Source organism: Elephas maximus, chromosome 18, assembly GCF_024166365.1.
Source record: "Elephas maximus indicus isolate mEleMax1 chromosome 18, mEleMax1 primary haplotype, whole genome shotgun sequence".
Lineage (NCBI taxonomy): Eukaryota > Metazoa > Chordata > Mammalia > Proboscidea > Elephantidae > Elephas > Elephas maximus.
The window spans coordinates 8934209-8955452 of NC_064836.1; the positions used below are offsets into that span (position 1 = coordinate 8934209).

General features: G+C 38.4%; 1 protein-coding gene across 4 annotated transcripts in view; it reads right to left on the bottom strand.

The window, feature by feature from the left end:
* Nucleotides 1–17042, bottom strand: part of KIF14 (kinesin family member 14) — a 72953-nt gene extending 55911 nt beyond the window's left edge. The window contains exons 1-15 of one of the 4 annotated variants that reach the window (XM_049858406.1): nt 16548–17042; nt 14357–14878; nt 13678–14257; nt 11319–11573; nt 10353–10440; nt 9668–9766; nt 8632–8684; nt 7572–7602; nt 7012–7119; nt 6093–6209; nt 5646–5761; nt 4356–4528; nt 3121–3268; nt 2804–2867; nt 265–449 (exon numbers count right to left, since the gene is read on the bottom strand). In XM_049858406.1, the coding sequence (XP_049714363.1) occupies nt 265–449; nt 2804–2867; nt 3121–3268; nt 4356–4528; nt 5646–5761; nt 6093–6209; nt 7012–7119; nt 7572–7602; nt 8632–8684; nt 9668–9766; nt 10353–10440; nt 11319–11573; nt 13678–14257; nt 14357–14762 (2423 nt within the window). In that variant the 5' untranslated portion in view covers nt 14763–14878; nt 16548–17042. Of the gene's footprint in view, nt 1–264; nt 450–2803; nt 2868–3120; nt 3269–4355; nt 4529–5645; nt 5762–6092; nt 6210–7011; nt 7120–7571; nt 7603–8631; nt 8685–9667; nt 9767–10352; nt 10441–11318; nt 11574–13677; nt 14879–16547 lie in introns of all 4 variants that reach the window. The other 3 variants (XM_049858404.1, XM_049858403.1, XM_049858405.1) reach the window with 3 other exon arrangements.
* Between the last annotated feature and the right edge of the window lie 4202 nt (nt 17043–21244).

A 21244-nucleotide genomic window follows, 5' to 3' on the forward strand; every position in this document is an offset into this window, starting at 1 on the left:
GGTTAGCAGCTGAGCTCTTACCCACTGTGCCACCAGGGCTCCAAGACAAAAATAGGGAGCACAATATTTGACACTGAGAATAACTGACCTATAACCCTTACAAACACTGAGTATGCCTGGTTTTCCTGGCTAGAGGATGAGTTTGAAGAATTATATACAAGAATCAGTATAAACTAATGCCTCAGTGAAGGTAACCACATGTTAACAAGATATAGAAGACCACTGAAAAATGAACAGATGCCTTATTTAAGAAGATTAACATACCAATGATCATCAGCAATCAGCGCCCCAGATAACTGAATATCATGGCTCGAGTTTGGTTTATACTTTCCAACTGTGGTTTTTCCTTCTTTTATCATATATAGCAACATCTCCGATAGCTGAGGATCTTCATTGAGATTGACAAGGTTTGGCAAGTGGTTGTCCATTTGGAATGTAATTCCTGCTTTCTAGTGAAAGTCAGAAAAAAAAATTAACATTAACGATAAATACAAAATTGCTAAACTCACCTAAAATATATGGTCTAAGTCAAAAATTTAAATCATTCTACATGAAGTCTCGATAAATTAAAAGTTCCTTAGAATTTCGCCCTCCTAAGAATCTCCCCTTCCTGACTTCCCGATAACTGTTAGAATCATACTAAAGGTCCTAGAGTTACGCTGATTCTTCATCCTTCACCATCCTCAGCCCACTCACATATCAATCTGTCACCAAATCACGCCAAATGTCTTTAGAACGGATCGGTTCCTTGTTTCACATCCTCACTGCCATCACCTTAGTTCAGGCCCTTATCAATTCACACCTGAACTACCTACCATAGTACCCTCCTGATTGCCCTGCCAACAATTTTTCCTGTTTTCAATCCATCTTACATCCATAGCGGATTAATTCTCTTGCAAAGGTACTCTCAAAATGTCAATTCCCTAGTCAAACATTTCAGCGACTTCTCGCTTCCTGTAAGACAAAACTCAAATTCCTTGGCCTGGAAATTAAGCTCTTAACCATAACTTATTTTTCCAATTTTATCACCTCATGACCTTACACAAACTGCTTATTCCAATAAAATTGATCCACACCCTCTCTTCCGAGCACACCTCCTTTACTCTCATATAATTTTCCCTTCCTGAAGTGCTCTCTTCCTTTTCTCTACCTATCGAGATCTGACCCAAGCTTCCCAGACTGGCCTTTCCCATGGAATTTTCCTCCCTTCCCCTGAATCCTTATAGGACTTCCCTACCTATCATATGAAATATTTCCTTTACTGCCAATACCTTTGGCACTGGCAATGACCTATCTTCTCCAGTCTCTTTTAGAACCTCACTTCATTAAGGAGCTTTCTGACTCCTATAAAAATGTTCAAGTCTCTTTCATCCTTTAAACAAATAAACACAAAACAAACAAACAAACCCTTCTCTCAACTTCAAAGCCCATCTCTGACTCCCGCAATTCTCACCTAAGTTTTTCAGAGTCTACATGTGTGGCTCTATCTTTTCATCTCTCAGTCATTCCTCAACTCACTGTCATCTGGCTCCTTCGTTTACCACTACAGCGAGCTGACAATTTCACAATGGCAATACATGTATTTCAGAAACCTGGGACTCATTCTTGACTTTTCCATTTCTCTCAACCCCTACATCCAAAAACATTCCCAAGCCTATCAATTTTACCTCCTTTCTATCTCTTGACTCCAATTCCTCCACTATCCAATCCCACTGCCACTGCCTTACTCCAAGCTCTGACAATCACTTGCCTTAACAGCAACAGCTACCTCTTAAATGAGTAATCTTTTCTGTCATCAACAGTCTTCGCTCTCTTAAATCCACCTTTCACACTATGACCACAAGTGTCTGTCTAAATACAAGACTGCTTATGTCATTCTCTTTCCATTTAAAGCCCTTCAATGGCTCCCAATCACCTAAATCCAAGTTCCTCACCTGCATCTCTCTCCAGTCTGATCTCTGTCACCAGCTTTCATTTCCAGCCATAAAAAATATCTTAATTCTCTGACATCCAAGCTGTGTTGGGCCTCCATGCCTTCAAACACGTATTCCTCTACTGCTCATTGTGCAACACACTGCTTAACGGTCCCTTCCTCCTTGATAAACACCCTCCTCAAATGATTCTGTCCTCTCTCCTGCATCTCATACTTTCCATTGCATTAGGTTGGATCATAGGAAACTGCCTGTATTCAACCACTTTTTACCTATAAAAATGACAGTTTCATATAGCTAAAGCTAATTAAGTCACATCACAATTCAGTTGTCTTTTTACTGTAAACCTCCCTCAAGGAGCCCTGGCGGTGCATCAGGTTAGCACTCGGCAGTGGTTCGAAGCCACACAGCTGGTTCGCAGGAGAAAGATCTGGCAATCTGTTTCCATAACGATTACAGCCAAGAAAACCCTATAGGGCAGTTCTACTCCGTCACATGAGGTCGCTATGAGTCATGATCGACTTGACAGCATCCAACAACTACAAATCTCTCCCTGAATCACAAGCTCTCTGAGAGCCAGAACTGCACCTTACACAGTTTGGCAATCCTTGTTTCTGGCCCAGCACAGATATTCAATCAATATTTGTTGAGTCAAATTGAATATAACTGTATAGTTTGTTTATATTTCAACTTTCCAACTAGCTTATGGGCTGAAAGCAATCACAATCTTGATCTTAACAATTCTTTATATTAATTCTCTTCATGGTATTGCTTTGTACAGAGTCAGTATAAGTATTTGAGAAATTAAATTTACATGTTTACTTTCATATTTCTCTTTTATTTGCAATCAGTTTAGAAGGTTGAAATAATACCTGTAACTCTTTTGTTTCTTGAAGTTTTCTTTTTTCAGCTTGTTCAAACTTTTCTTTCCATACTCTTTCCAAAGACAAACAAAACAATAGAGTTAAAGACATCCTGATATATAAGATTGAGAATCAAGAGGCTAGATCATCAATAAAGATTAGGGAACAACCTAGAAATATTTCAAAATATGATTGTCTGGGGGTGGGGTGCTCTATTCATACAGAAGGTAGGGAGAAAGATAGACTCAGCGTCTTCTTCAGGCCCCCACTCGTCCTATGATTCCAAGGAAACACAATGAAAATTTAAAGTACTGACTATATCGCACCTCTGCATTTCTGCCATGTCTTTCTCCTGCTGATGCAGTTTCATTCTTAGGGATGTTATTTCTTGCCGACAGAGCCTATATCGTTCAGGGTCAATATGTCGATTGTTTCTTTGAGCAGCTTTTAGCTTTTCAATTTCTGCTTTCAACTCTAAATATTTATAAAAAGATGTGTGATAAAACACATTTAATACATAATAATTTCCATGTCAGGTACAATCCTCCCATCTTCTATTTTATTTGAATTTTTAAATATTATTAAATAAAACAGAATATTTCAGAAATCAATTTTACTTTACTTACATGAGCTATATACCTCTACCTAGGCTTGACCTGGAAAAGTACTCTCATATTAATGAATTTCCCCCCTCATAAGTAGGATGGCCATAGTGGGATGCTCTTAAGAGGGAAGGATGGTACTATTAGTGACACTGTAAAAAGAGACATAAGCTGAGATTGTCCAGGGCAGAGCATACTCGTAAGACATGTTGGATAAAGACCAAACATTTTTCAACCTGGAATTCAAAATGCTTATTTCTAATGAAAATGGTTCCATTTGTAAAATAGAGGAGATCTAAAAAGGAAGGGATAAACTGTGATATAGAAAACTGATTCTACTCTGGATCACAACTCTGAAGTACCTATTCACCTTCTGCTGCTAAAAAGGGCCAGAGGACAAAGGGGTGTGAAAAGATGGTAGCTCCACATATGCAGGGATACGACATGGCATAAATCAAGATTCCTTGCAGGTATGTAAAGTCTACCCTAGGTGAGTAATTACCAAGGCATAAACACAAAGTAGTATTTAGCATAAACAAATTTAGGCCTGTGCTTGAAACTCAAGATCAAACAGCCTCTGGATCAACAGGCTAAGCAAGAACAGAGCTGATAAATGGAATGGCAATGAAGGAAAGGACATAAGAAAAAAGTAATAATAAATAACTCTATTGTTAATTTGCTACACACATCTGTACTCAGTCTGCAAAATTATTTTTCCATGCCTCCTGTTTCCCCTTTACTCATATTCTACTCCTTTAAAACAATTTCTGATTGTTTTTCTTCCATATTACTTATTCTTTTTCCCACTGTCCTTCTATCTTCCTCCATCACTGTGGAATGATGACTAGAATCTATTATAAGTAGGTGTAGAAAAAACTGATTTCCTTAAATTGCATGTTTTCAAGACTAGAATTTGTGAGACTAAGCTGTTGCAAAGTAATTTTTAGAAAAATATTCACCTCTGATTAACTTAGCATTCATATCTTCATTTACTTTGGCAATGTTGACTATCAAACGGGCTTGGTTAGCATATCTAAGCGTGCTTAGGGTTTCATCTATACTGCTGCCGGCAGGACTGACTGTCGCAATCATTGCAGTTTTTGAATTTCCACCCAGACTTTCTTTTAACAGCCTTTAAAGGAAAAAAAAAAAGTCATAATTAGACTTTGCTTCACAAAGCCTAGAATAACAGTAATTACCTAGAAAGCACAAAACAAACAATATGCTGCTCTTAAATACCATTTTAATAATTTTTGGTATCTAGCTATATTTAGATCTCATAAACACTGTATTTTCTCTTCATTTTTTATATTGTTTCGTAAAGCAATAATCTGTACAGAGATTTTAAAATGTGGTTAGTTATCAGCTATTTAGTAAGATACCTCTCGCCTTGCCAGACTGCAAGCGACTTTAGGAAAGGAACTATATGTCTTGGTCGTCTGTGTGTTTCCATTGCTACCACAACCTTTTGGAGCAGGTGTTCAACAAATGTTGAAAATAATGAATGGACTATAAACCAAAGTTTTGTATTCTACTATATGCAAAAGGCTTATTTTAAGGAAAAAGGGAGTATGAGACTGAAAAGCATATCCTTTATTAATACAGAATATATTTCACTATTTTTAACTTTCAAAAGGCTTGGAAAAATAAAAACAGATTTTCCCTTATAGGTTTTGAGGTGGCAGCCACATTACAGTAAACCAATTATAAAGATACATTTCTGTCAAATAGAGATACAGTCCTTATCAGAATTATATAAATGTTTATCAGAATTAGAAATTAAATCTAAACAGATGTAAACTTAAATGTAATATATTTAAAATTGAATACATATAAATTAATTAAACTAACCAAACAAAAATCATTTAATTTCACTTTATGTTTGGCAATAGCATATATATTCACACATCAGGCACTAATAAGTACAGTAATAGTTGCTTACATTCATACAGCACATACTATGTGTTAAGAGTTTTACATTAATCATTTGATCCTCACTACAACACTAAGATAGGTGTTGACGTTATCCCCATTTTACAGATGAGGAAACTGAAGCTCAGAGTATTAACTGATTCGTCCAAAGTCACAGAGCTTTTAAGATGCGGAGCTGAGATTCAAATCCAGTTTGATTCCGGAGTCTATATTGTTAACCACTAGGCCATATTCCTTCTCTATCCCAGTGTTATATGAAGTTAGTCTATTATTTTTTCCCACAGTATTCACTATATTTGACTTCAGAAGATACTTGCCATGTAAGAACTGATTCACGGTAAGGAATAAAAACTCTCCTCTGGTTCGCTTGTTCAGAGAGTGCGGATATAACCTTTCCCAAAGTCAGCAAGGACTTGTTAATACTCACACCTTCCTATACATAAGATAAAAAAAAAAAATTAATTTTCAAATAATTGCTCAACAATAAACTAATTTCACAAAATGTATTTCTCCCTTTGTATAATTAATGAATAAGTACTTTCTTCTATAAGCTACCAACTTTCTATGACTCAAAACTTGCTAAAATGTTTCTGTGAAAAATAATCAAACCACAGTGTTTGCATCCCTCTTTAAACCACAGCAATGTATTCTGTAGGCTGCAGCTAAAGACACATTTTTTTTGGTAAGTTTATTCAGTTTGTAATATCCTGAAAATAATGCTCTCAGGACTAAATTTTATCAAAATGCAAACCGCCCACATTTACCTTCAGCCGATCTCCACTAGTGTGCGCTGCAGAGCAGCGCTCACTGCCCGCCAGGTCTATCAGATTCATGCGGCTCGTGATTCTGTGATCATGCTCTTCCCCCTCCACCAATTCCGTCTGTAGCAAAATGATATTAAAATAACTTAAGTTCTTCAGTGACTTGCTATTAATACATGTCTTCATGAGTGAAAATTCTATAAGATTACCAACCATTCTTTTTTAAAACATCCCTGCTTGAATCCGTGATAGTTTCACAATGTATAAATATTCACATATTCTACTAAAAACAATACATTGAGCAGTGGTTGGGCTGTGCCAAAATAAAAGAAATGGCTTTAAAAGAATAAAAACCCACAACTACTCAATTATATGAAGGAAACAATCATAGAGAAAAAGCTTTATGCACAAATGTGTTGTTTATCCCGGCATTATAATAGCAAAACATTTAAAAACAACATAAATTTCTCATAGTAGAGAAAAACTTAACGGATTATAATAGTTGATGGAATGCTATAGGTAAAGTTATTAAAAATGATCTTTGCAAACAATTTTAATAGCATACAATGGCTGCATTTTGTAAATTTAAGTGTGCTTATAAAACACCTGAAAGATAATATACCTGTCTACAAAAACTGTCTACAAAAACTGTCTAGGGAGGTTTTATTCGAGTAGTGGAACCTATGGCAGAGTTTGTTTTCTTTTTAATCTTTTTACTTTCTCATATGTTTTTACCACGTGTTACTGATCATAAAAATAATGAAAACAACACACTGCCATTATATACAGAAAGTCATTTAGAATTAGTGTACATGCTTCTACTGATATAATAGTACTTTTATCTTTTGAATGAAAGAAGAAAACCATGAAATTTAAATGTATTTACTACCTGATCTACGAAAATAATCACCAAAAAAAATACCTTGGTCTGGGTCATCACCAGGGTGAAAACGGAATGAGATCGGGAGCTTTTATCATTCATGCCAGTAGCGGCAGTTGCTCTTTGTTTATTTCCCAATTCTAGCCAACTCTAATAATAAAGAAGCGAGCAAGGTCAGAGCTGCAGACTGTAATTTATTGGAACAAGTTATGGAACAACAAAGCTAAGTAAGCACACCCGGTAACATTACACACATTTAAAATTAGTTTATAAAATAAGATTATTAATAAATGTTTCTCTTTTATCATTTGTATTCCCATTGTCTACTTTTTTCTTTTCTGTCACAGAAATCTCAATCAGGAAATAATACCTTTAAAAGGCTATTTCTATAACTCCAAACTGACATAATCATTTTTTTTTTTAATTTGGAAGAACAAGACTTTTGATTAAGGTTTAAAAAACAAAATCATTTTACGATAATTAACAAGATTAACCTTCTGTTTATGCAAACAGCAATTAAGGAGAAATATTCTTACGAATATTTATGATTATGGCCTTTCTATCTAATGAAAAGAAAACAAAACACAGAAAATCAATCTTACCTGGATATCAGAGTAAGAACTGACAACATTCCTATTTAAAAAAAAAAAAAACGAGATTTTACAGATGATACTATTGTTCTCATACTGCAATAATAACCTTTACATTAATTCTCACAGACTCTTTCATTTACCCCAGCCTTCAAGGGAAGGAAATAAAATAATGGTTTTCTGCATGTGTGTGTGTGGTAAAAACATATATAACACTTAACATTTCAACTTTTTCACGTGTACAATTCAGTGCCATCATGTTCATCGTGCTGTGCAACCATCGCCACTATCTGCTTCCAAATTCTTCCATCAGCCCGAACAGAAACTCAGTGCCCCTAAGCAATGGCCCCCTTTCCCTCTCTGCCACCCCTGGTAACCACTAATAAACTGTGGCTTCCACAAATTTGCCTATTCTAAAAATAATGTTTTAATTGTGCCAAAAAGTATGATTTTTCTTAAACAATGAAGTATCTTATCTTAGCATCTTAACATTATAATATTCAAGTCTACAACCATGAGATCAAAAGATTTACTTTACGTGTGTGCATGCACGCCCACATACATACATGTTTGGGTCTCAACATAATCCTGGATATAATAAATGGAGCTGAACTCATATCTAATCACTTTTTCTCTCCTTTAAGAGAAGCATTCAAAGTGTTGAAACACAAATGACTCTTAGCACAGATCAAACAACTGAGCTCATCTTCGTGCCTTCTCCTCTCTTCATCTTAATCGGTATACAAAGCACGTTGAAGGAGAAGGTTTAACTTAATGGGGAGAAAAGAGGGTGAAGGGGAGAAAAATCAAATACTTATTTCATACTCAGTGTAATTAATACCCTATGCCAGGCACTTATAGATGCTGTGAAAAATACAAATATAAAAACAAAGAGCTAAGACTCTATTTAGAGAGAGAAGATTTAATCAAATAGTAGTAAGCGTAGAAGGCTAAATAGCCATGCAGGTTTCAAAGCTGGGGAGGCAAATGGAAGTAACATAAGGTTTATGGGAGAACAACATTCACTCTACTCATTCGTTTTCTCCTTGCTCCTGTGGAGTCAAACACTTACATTGACAGCGCTTCCACATAGGGTCCAGAAATAGGATGCTCCCTCAGTCTCAGCTAGCAGAAGCAAACATTAGCATCGTTAAGTGTATGACAAATACTTCGCAATAAACATAACTTCAAACGATTATTTTTCTATATTTTGAGTTTAAGGTAAAGAGATCTGTCTTTTTTATGTCCAGAAATAAACATAAATGTTCTCACAGAAACAAATCTGTAAGGCACTGAGAAATGCCTCAACACCACAAATGTGCACGATACGCAACAATACAGCACAGCATCAAATGCCTTACAGCTTTCTTGCCCTTAAGTTAAATTCCGCAGTAGCTTTTACTTATATGTTCTTAAGTGGCTCTCTAAACATGCTCACTAAATTTCAGGCATTTAACATTTTCTTCATTTTTACATTATATATTTTAAGTTGTGTGTGGCCAGAAATTTAAAAACACAGAGAAGAAAATGCCAAGTTTTATTTTTAAGTTCCTTGATTTTGCCAAGAGTAAGCTGCACAGCCTTGAACAACTCAACTGACTTTAGATTTTAATGTTCGCATTCCAAGGTTCTTTTCAAAATTAAAAATTTTTAATTCGAATAGCAGTTTAAAAAAAAGGCCTCTGTATTTGTGAAACCTTGTATTTCACAGAAAACATTCTCTATAAAATACCAATTTGCTAGATAATCCACTGAAATACATATTCCACAATAAAAAACCAATTTTAAAAACTTTTACTGCTTTATAGACTATTAGGCATTAGATGTTTAGGTGGTCTAACTAAATCTTGTAACAAATGGTTTAACTTTTACATGATACTTGGTTAAAATAAAAAGAGGTATTTTAATAACTGATTTATTTCTACTAATGATTCTCAGCTTACTTACGAAATAACGAAGAAGTTAGGCTGTTAATCCCAAGCATTCGCAATCATCATATAATAGCATTTTAATAAGAAGTTAGGCCATATCATCCTGAAATCTCATCTAATTCCATGCATTTATAAGAACAGAACTCAAAGACAAATAATAAATTGTTTTAATCTTACAGGTTGCTTCCTCTGCCCATTTTCACCTTTACAAACCAGGAGATCGTGAATTTTCTCATTATATACTTCAAAGAAGCTCATTTCAAGGTGATAGCTGACCTGGCAGGAACAGAAACACAGCATGCAATTTATTTTAAAAGCCCTTGTAGTTCTTCTTATTAACCTCTAGGTGAGGTTCAATTCAATTCATTAAGCATTTCTTAAATACCTACCTACTATGTGTTTGGCTTCAGGCTATAGTTAGAAGAATATAAAGAAGTGTAGGAGTCCTGGGGGCACAGTGGTTAAGAGCTTGGCTGCTAACCAAAAGGTAGGCAGTTCAAATCCACCAGGTGCTCCTTGGAAACCTTATGGGGCGGTTCTACTCTGTCCTATAGGGTTGCTATGAGTCAGAATCAACTTGACGGCCATGGGTTTATACACACACAAAAGGAATAAAGCAGAGAAAGGCTGACAGAAGAGACGACCCCTCCATCGCTGTACACCAGCAAGAACTGATCCTAAATGCAGAGTCCCCACCCTCCCTTTCCATACCACTGTTCCAAAGGAGAGTGACCTAGCTATCAGAACTACATCTTCCATTAAATGTTTCCTTAGTTTCTTTAGTTACCATAACCCTGATTTTCACTTGATTTGATTGCTTTCTAGTCTAATATGCGGGCTTGCAGGTACTCTGTGAACATACCTCTTGCGTTCGTTTTTTGGCTACTTGCGCAAAAAGATCTTGACAAAATCTTGGAATTATTCCTGGTTCTTCGCTAAATCCCATCATCCTGGAAAATATGAATAAGGATAAAATAGAAGTAGTTAGTTGTGTGTGTTTTTCTTTTAAATCCTTTCTGAGGAAATGAGTCAGAGGGCAAGCTGATTAAATCTTTGTTAATAGCTGAGAACCTAGGCTCTGGAGCCGAATCTGACTAAATTCAAATCTTGATCTTAACACTGATCAACTCTGTGACCTTGGACACGATACTTAACCTCACTAAGCCTCAATTTCTTCTTCTGTAAAATGGGAATAATAGAAGTCTCTAATTCAGAGGGTTGTTGTGACAGACTGCAAGTGAAACCTTTAGCACCTGTATCAAATCGTTGCCGTCGAGTCAATTCCGACTCCCAGCGACCCTATAGGACAGAGTGGAACTTCCCCCGCAGGGTTTCCAAGGAGCACCTGGTGGATTCGAACTGCCAACCTTTTAGTTAACCACTGAGCTCTTAACCACTGCACCACCAGGGCTCCAACCTTTAGCACAGTGACGAGAATATAGGAAGAATTCAAAAAATATTAGCTACCATTAAAATTCTGAGTATTTCCTTCTAGGACAGGTATTGTCACAGCTACCATTTATTAGATGACTTATTTTTAATTCTCATAATATTTACAAGATACATAACCTCGCTGGGCTTCAGTTTATACGAGAGGTATAATTAATAGTAAAATGAGGTCAATGATACTTACAAAGAAAACTGTATCTCATGTGTAAACTGAAGTCCAAAGGATAAGTAACTTGCCCAAGTTTGCATGGCTACTATATAAAATAGCTGAGATTTGAGCCCAGATCTGTGTGATTTCAAAACTTTCTACCACACCATGCTGCTTCTCCTAATAGAAGATTTAATAATTTCTGGATATTACATTTGCAGTAAAACTTACGTATATGATTTTCCAGAGCCAGTCTGACCATAAGCAAAGAGACAGGTATTGTAGCCCTCAAAGGCTCTTTCTAGGAGAGGTACTGCTAAAGTCTCATAAACAGTTGTCTGGCTAGCATAGTTAGGATGACATTCATCAAAAGACCAGAATGAAACATCATAAATAAAATTGTAAGCTTGTTTCATGTCAGGATGTTGCACAGTTATTTCCTCTCCATTCATGAAGACCACCTGGGATGCTTTTTCCATCTTTTCTCTATAAAAAGAAACACAAAGAAAAAAATAAAATTAATCCCAAAATAAAAACTAGCTAATATAACATTCCTCAAAGGCAAGAAAATTCTTCAATTTTATGTGGAAATGTAAAGCAGCAAACGTTAATACATCTCCAGTAGCTCGAATGCCACCACTTGAAGGGAAAATGGGGTTCCAGATCTCTTTTACAGAAAATCTACCCCATTTTCACAACATTTTTCCTCTTTTTTTCTCTTGAGTAATCCTTTCTCCCATCCCACCTGCTATAATCTACTTATACTCTTCAGTTCGAATCTGAAAATTTATCTTAAATATATATTTTAAAGAAGTTTTGGGGTACGCATCTGTGTAAAAAATGGCATAAATTATAATTTCAAAAAACTCCGTTGTCATGGACTGAATTATGCCCCCAAAAATGTGTGTATCAATTGGGCTGGGCCATGATTCCCAGTATTCTATGATTTTCCTATATGTTGTAAATCCTGCCTCTGTGATGTTAATGAGGGAAGATGGGTGGCAGTTGTGTTAGTGAGGCAGGACTCAACCTACAAGATTGGACTGTGCCTTGAGGCAATCTCTTGAGAGGCAAAAGAAAGAAGTAAGCGGAGAGACAGGAGGACCTCATGCCACCAAGAAAGAAGCACTGGGAGCAGAACGTGTCCTTTAGACCCAGGGTTCCTGTGCAGAGAAGCTCCTCAACCAGGGGAAGACTGACGAGAAAGATCTTCCTCCAGAGGCTACAGAGAGAGAAAGCCTTCCCCTGGAGCTGACACCCTGAATCTGGACTTTTGACCTACTTTACTGTAGTACTTCTCTTTGTTAAAGCCATCCACTTGTGGTATTTCTGTTATAGCAGCACTAGATAACTAAGACATCCACTGAACGTAAGTTTGAATCCTAAGTCTGTCCTAGCTATCAGCTGTTGTCACTATTATAGAAAGTTACTCCCTCCTCTAGATCCTCTCCCTTAGAGTTACGGATTTTCATGTCCATCCTTCTTTTACCTCAGAATAGGGTGGAAATCTTTCACGTACTCTAGATATGCAAAAAAAAAAAAAAAAATGAGTCTGGCACCAGATATCCCTTTTCCTCCCAACTCTACTTTGGATCAGAGTTTAACCTGGAAACCCCTGCCTTATCAGTTTGACAAGTGCCTCCCCACCCCAGCCCTGCTTCCAGGGCTTGTCTGTTGAGTCTGGAATCAGGCTCCTGGCCCTTCGGTGTAGTCAGCCATCTTGTATTTTGTCCCTACGGGGTCTGTTTTTATGTTGCCTCTTTTCCTATTGTGGTTCTTGAAGCTTTTCTGAAGAGCCAAATCAGCTCACTCTCAGCTCTCTCCCCTTATCATTAGCCCCACATTTTCACTAGTAAGCCCTTATAGCGCTGTTATGACTCGCCTTTAACTAGTGATTGACCCTTTATGCTCAAACTAGAAGTTCCTTCCCACTGCAGTGGTTGCCGTATCTCCTTCTAAGTTGCTTAGATACACATCGTCAAATTAAAACTACTGTCCCTGTCAAGTTTTTCAGTCTTCCCTTAAAATATTTTCAAATACGTAAATATCACATTCACATTTTGTCACGTCCATCTATTTCAGCCCTACCCCTAATCTGTCACCTCCACCTACAATCACTTTGTGGAGAGAGATTTTTGCCATCAGAATCAAACCTAATAAATCACCGCATTTATAATCATTATCTCTCAATATGGGATGACGGTGATGAGCACCATTCTGGAAAGGGTTCTGGAAAGATCTGTTTGAGGAATGAGTGACCCGTAAGGGCTCTTTTTAAGGGAAAGGTAGAGGATGCTGCCATATGTTACAGATTTGAAAGCAGACTGCATTAGAGACTCAAGTGACTCAGTCAGGCTTTTGAAAAGCAATATATCTAGAAAAAAGTTGGTGATTTAGAAAATACACATTCTCAATTTTTTTCATTTTACAATCATTGAGAATAATCAACATACTACAACTAAATCTGAAAGTTCTCTTTACATAAAAATATTGCCAACAAGTTGGAAAATGCATAAGCACATTGGCTTGCCAGAGGCAAGATGCATTACATATCATGGACTTAGCCTTGGATTTTAAAAGACTTACGTACCTCTTGCTGAAAGGCCTTATGCGTACTGCCACGGTCACTTGACTATTCTCTGCTTTTAAGGGGTCTGTTTTTGTATCGGTGTTCTGAGCTGCAGCTTCTTCTTCAGGAGGGAGAGTATTTTCTTGTGACCTTTCAGTTTTATTTCCAAGAAGAGAACTTTTTGGCCTTTGTTTAACTTGAAGGCTGGGCATTCGATTTTTCAGTACTGATGCAGCTGGGCTCTTCAACTGAGGCACACTGCGCTTTGGCGTTAATCTGTGTTCTGTTACGCATTTCACAGGTGTTCTTCCTTTTTCTAAAGCTCCCAATTTAATGGCTGAATTTTTCACAATGTCCTTCCCAATACTTCTATGATATAAGTTTTCTGTTCCAGACACTCTGATATCCAACTTGTTCTGAGAGGGTTTTGTTACCAAGCGTCCTGATCTAACAGCTTCAATATGACTCCGAGAACCAGTGGGTGTTCTATGGCTTAAGTACTTAAGCACAACATTTCCATTTTCATTTCCATCTCTGGGGGCTGAAAATGTCTGTTTGTATTTTTCATCAGTCATCATTTCAACATTTTTTGAGTCTTCAGCTAAAGGTACAGAAGATGCAACACAAGAGTTTTTATCAGTATTTACAGTCTTTACATTTCTACTAATTTCCTGTGAAGCACAAGTATTTTCTGTCTCACCTCCCATTTTCTGCGTTGTTTCCCACTTTTCCATAGACTCTGTTTTAGCACGACGTTGTAACGTAAGACGTTTTTCAGCAGTCTCTCCCAGCTCACTACCAAGCAAAGATGATTCTTTGTCCCTTGTAACTCTTCTCTGAAGTGTCAATCCACCTACAGGTTTAGGGGTCAGGGGCAGATCTCCCGTTTTTTTACAGGCAGAAATAACGTAAGTGCTATTTACGTCTTTGATTTTACTTGCAGATCCAAATAATGGATCATCATTTTCGCATTCTGACATATTTGACTTTGAATGCAGCTTAAGTCCACTACCTTGGGAGAGGACATTCAGTGAGGAATTCTTTTGGGAAGAAGGAATACCAAGGATATTGCTGTCATTTCGATTACGAGCAGCGTATACTGACATTTTGGCAGCAAGTTATTTTAAAAAACGATGCTGTTGAAGAACCTAAGCTCGTCTTTGGATGGTTATTTGACTTTCAGCCATTTCTCATATATCAGTTTCTAAAAATAGCTGCTAACCTACAAAAAAAAAAAGAAAAAAAATTAGATTGCACAGACCCTAAACAGGCTTTAAAAACATAGAGAGAACTTCCCATTTTTAAAAGTAACTTCCCAGAGGAATACATTAGAATAAAGCAGTGATAATGACACTTTTCGATCCTTCTTCTACTTGACCCCTCTGTGACAGTTCCAGTCCAAGGTACTGTTACTTCCAAACACTCTACCTTTTTATCGACACCAAACTCTGACCCTCCTTTGTGTTAGTCTTTTCTGTCTCTTTAGAGGACTCTTTTCCTCAATCTACCCACTTAATATGAATACGGCCCCCAGGTTATGTGCAGCTCACTACACAGTCTCTAACAGCGGAACCACCACTTCTTCAGGGCTTCAGCTGACACCTTTAGTCTCCAAGACTCAATCTCCAGCTCCGATATCACTTCCAAGCAGCTTCAGACAAATCTCTGCCCTCAAAGAGTTTACAAGCATCATTCAACAAGTAAATTCACTGAGTCCTCATTATGTCCCTGGGTGGTACAAATGGTTAGTGCACTCGGCTGCTAACCAAAAGGCCGAAGGTTCAAGTTCACCCAGAGACACCTCAGAAGAAAGTCCTGGCAATTTACTGCTAAAAGAACCAGCCATTGAAAACCCTATGGAGAACAGTTTTACTCTGACACACATGGCATCACCATGAGTCAGAATCAATTCAACGGCAATTGGTGTTTTCATTGTATGCCAGGTCCTCTAATAGCCAGTGGAGATTTCAAAGATAAGACCTCTGTTCTCATTTCCTTAGTCAAGGCGGAAAACACAGATTAACACTTTTTTTAAGTAGTCCCAGCTTTGGAAGTGGGGAGAGATCCTAAAGGAAACCCTAGCACTTAAGTCAAAGTCTGGAACAATGCATTTTTATAAATACCTGTGGAATGTATGCTGAATACAGGAATATTTCATGAAAGAGATTAAATTGAGAGGTGTCACAAGGCAGATTATTCACAAATGAGTACCACAGACAATAAGTAATACACATTAATTGCTCGTGTTAGGAGAACTATGCAAGATTAGGTAAATAGTCTGCTCTCTAGCAATTAGATAACAAATCAGAGCGATGTGTTTGTAAATATATGTCAACAGTATCTATCAGGCATTAAAGTTTAGAAGAAAGAGAACAGCAGTGATGACAGCTAAGAGATCTGGCTTCTAGTCTACTCTGCAGCAAACTCCTTAAGTTGACATAAACAAACCTTTAAATTTGAACTAGTAAAATAACACTTGCTCAAACTAGTTCATAAATCATTGTTATACAGGAACAAATTAGAAGTTACTGTTTAAGTGAAGCCCTGGTCGCTCAGTGGTTAAGCGTTAGGCTGCTAACCAAAGGGTCTACAGTTGGAATCCACCAGCCACTCCCTGGAAACCCTATGGGGTATTTCTACCTATAGGGTCGCTGTGAGTTGGCATCGACTCGACGGCAACGGGCAATGTTTAAGTAAATCTTTTAAAGTTCCACATAAAAGTCATTATTACAAAAAACTTCGTCAGCTTATAAGCATTCCGTCAACCTTTCTGGGATCACTATGAGTCGGAATCGGCGCTAAATGACAACATACTATCATGAAATGAATTTAAACAAAAGAAAAAAAAAACCTGGAAAGTCTACTGCAACTGAAAACTATTTGCTACTTACATAAATCAGTACGGTTTTTTTTTTTTTTAATCTGGGGAGTTTCGCCACCAGATTTTAAAGAAGACTGGAATTAGTGCAAGAAAACAAGTCGGAACCAACACCAAAACATCCCCGTGATCCTCTTCTTCCTCAGCTGGTCACTACGAGGGCTGTGACGGCGAATGGACCTCTTCGTGGCAGCCGACTAGGCGAGACCCAGCGGGAGAAGATTGGGCGGAGGAGCCCTGAACTCCGGCGTCCTGGTCCCCGCGGAGCCCTTCCTCTCGGGGGGCCTCGACGCCGCCGACCAGGAACTCCGGGCTGCACAGAGGACCTGAGCCCAGACCACCCGTCCACACTGCAGCGGTCCTCCGCAGGAGAAGCGTCCGCACTCTCCCCACAGAACCCGTCCTCGGACCCTCCCCAGGGCCCAACACCCCGGGGACCCCGCCAGGCCGCTCGCACGTCACTCACCGCCCGGCAGCCGGGTCACTCACCGCCCGGCAGCCGGCTCCAGCAGAGGCCACAATTTGAATGGCCGCCCCGTCTTCTGATTGGCTACTGGCGGCCGCGTCGGGCGTGGGCCTCCGCTTCCTCCCGCCCCCCGGAAGCGCAGGTGGTGGGGTTTCCGGTTGCTGTGTGTGGACCGTCCCGCCCTCGCTCCCAGGCAACGGGTCCCGCCACGCCCCGGCGCCGCTCTCTGGTAGACTTCCGGCCCTCTTAATTCCGACCGGAGAAAGAGGGAGAGGTCTGCGCTGTTGCGGGCAACTGGCGAAAATGGTGTAGGGCAGTGATAGTGACAGTCTTGTCGATCTTTAATATTAAAAAAAGCATAATCTATCCACGTTATGTTGAAGACTTGACATTGTAAAAATGACTATTTGCTCTTTTTAACAACTGGTGCTGGCATAACTGGATATCCATTTGCAAAAAAATGAAACAGGACCCATACCTCACACCATGCACAAAAACTAACTCCAAGTGGATCAAAGACCTAAACATAAAGACTAAAACAATAAAGATCATGGAAGAAAAAATAGGGACAACCCTAGGAGCCCTAATACAAGGCATAAACAGAATACAAAACATTACCAAAAATGACGAAGAGAAACCTGATAACTGGGAGCTCCTAAAAATCAAACACCTATGCTCATCTAAAGACTTCACCAAAAGAGTAAAAAGACCACCTATAGACTGGGAAAGAATTTTCAGCTATGACATCTCCGACCAGCACCTGATCTCTAAAATCTACATGATTCTGTCAAAACTCAACCACAAAAAGACAAACAACCCAATCAAGAAGTGGGCAAAGGATATGAACACACACTTCACTAAAAAAGACATTCAGGCAGCTAACAGATACATGAGAAAATGCTCTCGAGCATTAGCCATTAGAGAAATGCAAGTTAAAACTACGATGAGATTCCATCTCACTCCAACAAGGCTGGCATTAATCCAAAAAACACAAAATAATAAATGTTGGAGGGGCTGCAGAGAGATTGGAACTCATACATTGCTGGTGGGAATGTAAAATGGTACAAGCACTTTGGAAATCTATCTGGCGTTATCTTAAACAGTTAGAAATAGAACTACCACACAACCCAGAAATCCCACTCCTCGGAATATACCCTAGAGAAACAAGAGCCTTCACACAAACAGATATATGCACACCCATGTTTATTGCAGCTCTGTTTACAATAGCAAAAAGCTGGAAGCAACCAAGGTGTCCATCTATGGATGAATGGGTAAATAAATTGTGGCATATTCACACAATGGAATACTACGCATCGGTAAAGAACAGTGACGAATCTGTCAAACATTTCATAACATGGAGGAACCTGGAAGGCATTATGCTGAGCGAAATCAGTCAGAGGCAAAAGGACAAATATTGTATAAGACCACTATTATAAGATCTTGAGAAATAGTATAAACTGAGAAGAACACATACTTTTGTGGTTACGAGGGGGTGAGGGAAGGAGGGAGGGAGAGGGTTTTTTTTACTGATTAATTAGCTGATAAGAACTGCTTTAGGTGAAGGGAAGGACAACACTCAATACATGGAAGGTCAGCTCAACTGGACTGGACTGGACCAAAAGCAAAGAAGTTTCCAGGATAAACTGAATACTTCAAAGGTCAGTGGAGCAAGGGCGGGGGTTTGGGAACCATGGTTTAAAGGGACTTCTAAGTCAACTGGCAAAATAATTCTATTATGAAAACATTCTGCATCCCACTTTGAAATGTGGCGTGTGGGGTCTTAAAAGCTAACAAGCGGCCATCTAAGATGCATCAATTGGTCTCAACCCACCTGGATCAAAGGAGAATGAAGAACACCAAGGTCACACGACAACTAAGAGCCCAAGAGACAGAGAGGGCCACATGAACCAGAGACCTACATTATCCTGAGACCAGAAGAACTAGTTGGTGCCCGGCCACAATCGATGACTGCCCTCACAGGGAGCACAATAGAGAACCCCTGAGGGAGCAGAAGATCAGTGGGATGCAGACCCCAAATTCTCATAAAAAGACCATACTTAATGGTCTGGATGTGACTAGAGGAATCCCGGCGGTCATGGTCCCCAAACCTTCTGTTGGCACAGGACGGGAACCATCCCCGAAGACAATTCATCAGACATGAAAGGGACTGGACAGTGGGTAGGAGAGAGATGCTGATGAAGAGTGAGCTAATTATATCAGGTGGACACTTGAGACTGTGTTGGCATCTCCTGTCTGGAGGGGGGATGGGAGGATAGAGAGAGTTGGAGGCTGCCAAAGTTTTCACAAAAGGAGAGACTGGAAGGGCTGACTCATTAGGGGGAGAGCAAGTGGGAGTAAGGAGTAAGATGTATATTAACTTATATGTGACAGCCTGACTTGATTTGTAAACGTTCACTTGAAGCTCAATAAAAGTTAATAAAAAAAATGACTATTTGCTCCCATGGCAAAGTCAATGGTAAAAACATTTTCCTAGAATTTCCTATGCAGACGTTTAGACAGAAAGGATACTAAAATTTTAAATGGATTTTTTTCGTTTCAGCCTGAAAAATATTATGAGATAGATATTATTATCATCCCCGGTTTACAGATGAGAAATTGAGGTTTAGAATTAAGAAATGTGTGCAAGATTATACACCTCCAAATACATAGTAAATACTACCCCAAAGCCCATGCCATTCAAGATTTAACTCAATTTCAATCAATATTCCAATAAGATTTTGAAACTTGACAAAGTAATAAAAATACATTTCGAAAAACAACCAGAACAACAAGACTCTAGCCAAACAAATTATAAAGCAACAATATTAAAAAAAAGAGAAAAAAAAGTGGCTGAAAGTGCAGATAAAGGAAAGGTATTTAATGGCATAAAAAGAGAGACAAGATGTGACCCCCCCCCAACTATATAAAAAGGTTGAAAGGATGATAACAGACTATTTTAAAACTCACTTTAAAAATTATTCTAAAATTTAATTAAAATTAAGTTGTTGGAAAACTATCAGAAAATAGACTATATTATTTAACAGATCTATTGGGAAAACAATAATTCCGTTTAGAAGCAAAAGAAGAAGATACTGCAAAAGAAAAAACTGACAAATTCGAATACCGTACATAAAAATTTTAAAACCAACAAAAATCCAAACCCTTTGCTGTCGAGTCAATTCCGACTCATAGTGACCATATAGGACATGGTAGGACTGCCTCATAGGGTTTCCAAGGAGAGCCTGGTGGATTCGAACTGCTGAACTTTTGGTTAGAGGCTGAGTTCTTAACCACTGTACCACCAGGGCTCCAAAAATTTTAAACTTATGTATAATTTAACATAATAAAAGTAAAAATATAAGATTACCAAAAAAAAAAAAAAATCAAACCCATTGCCACTGAGTCAATTCCAAGTCATAACGACCCTATAGGACAGAGTAGAACTGCCCCATAAGGCTTCAAAGGAGTACCTGGTGGATTCAAACTGCCAACCTTTTGGTTAGTAGGCAAGCTCTTAACCGCTACGCCACCAGGGTTTCCAAAATATAACAGACCAGAAAAATACAAAAAATATTGACAGGAGATGTAAGATCTCTTTTAATTTTATAAGGAAAATAAGCCCATGAATAGAATAAGAAAATAAATGGAATATAAAAATAGAAAAAGGTATTTCACACAAAAAAGGAATTCACACACACAAAAAGATAGTTTATACGAAAATTAAATGCAAACACCTGAATATTAAATACAAGGAATAATTAATACCAGTTGCCGTCTAGCTAACCCTGACTCACGGCAACTCCAAGAGCAGAATTGTGCTCCACAGAGTTTTCGGTGGCTGACTTTTCAGATCACCAGGCCTTTCTTCTGTGGTGCCTCTGGGTGTATTCAAACCTCTCACCTTTCAGTTAGCAGTCAGGCATGTTAACTACACCACCCAGGGACTCTTTACAACTATAAAGTATTTACTAAACATAAAATTAAGAGTTAAATAAGACCAGACAATGCCTAGCCAGTAAACCAGTCCACAATTTCCCCACCAGACTGTTAGCCCAAGGAGCAGGACCTAACCTGGCTCATCCTTGATTCCTAATGCCTGGCACAAAATCATCATAGGACCTTCATGTAACACTAGCCACACTTCCCTCTTCTTATTCTTGCTCTGTTAAAACAAACGAACAAAAAAAACCAAACCCATTGCCAGTGAGTCGATTCTGAGTCATACTGACCCTATAGGACAGAGT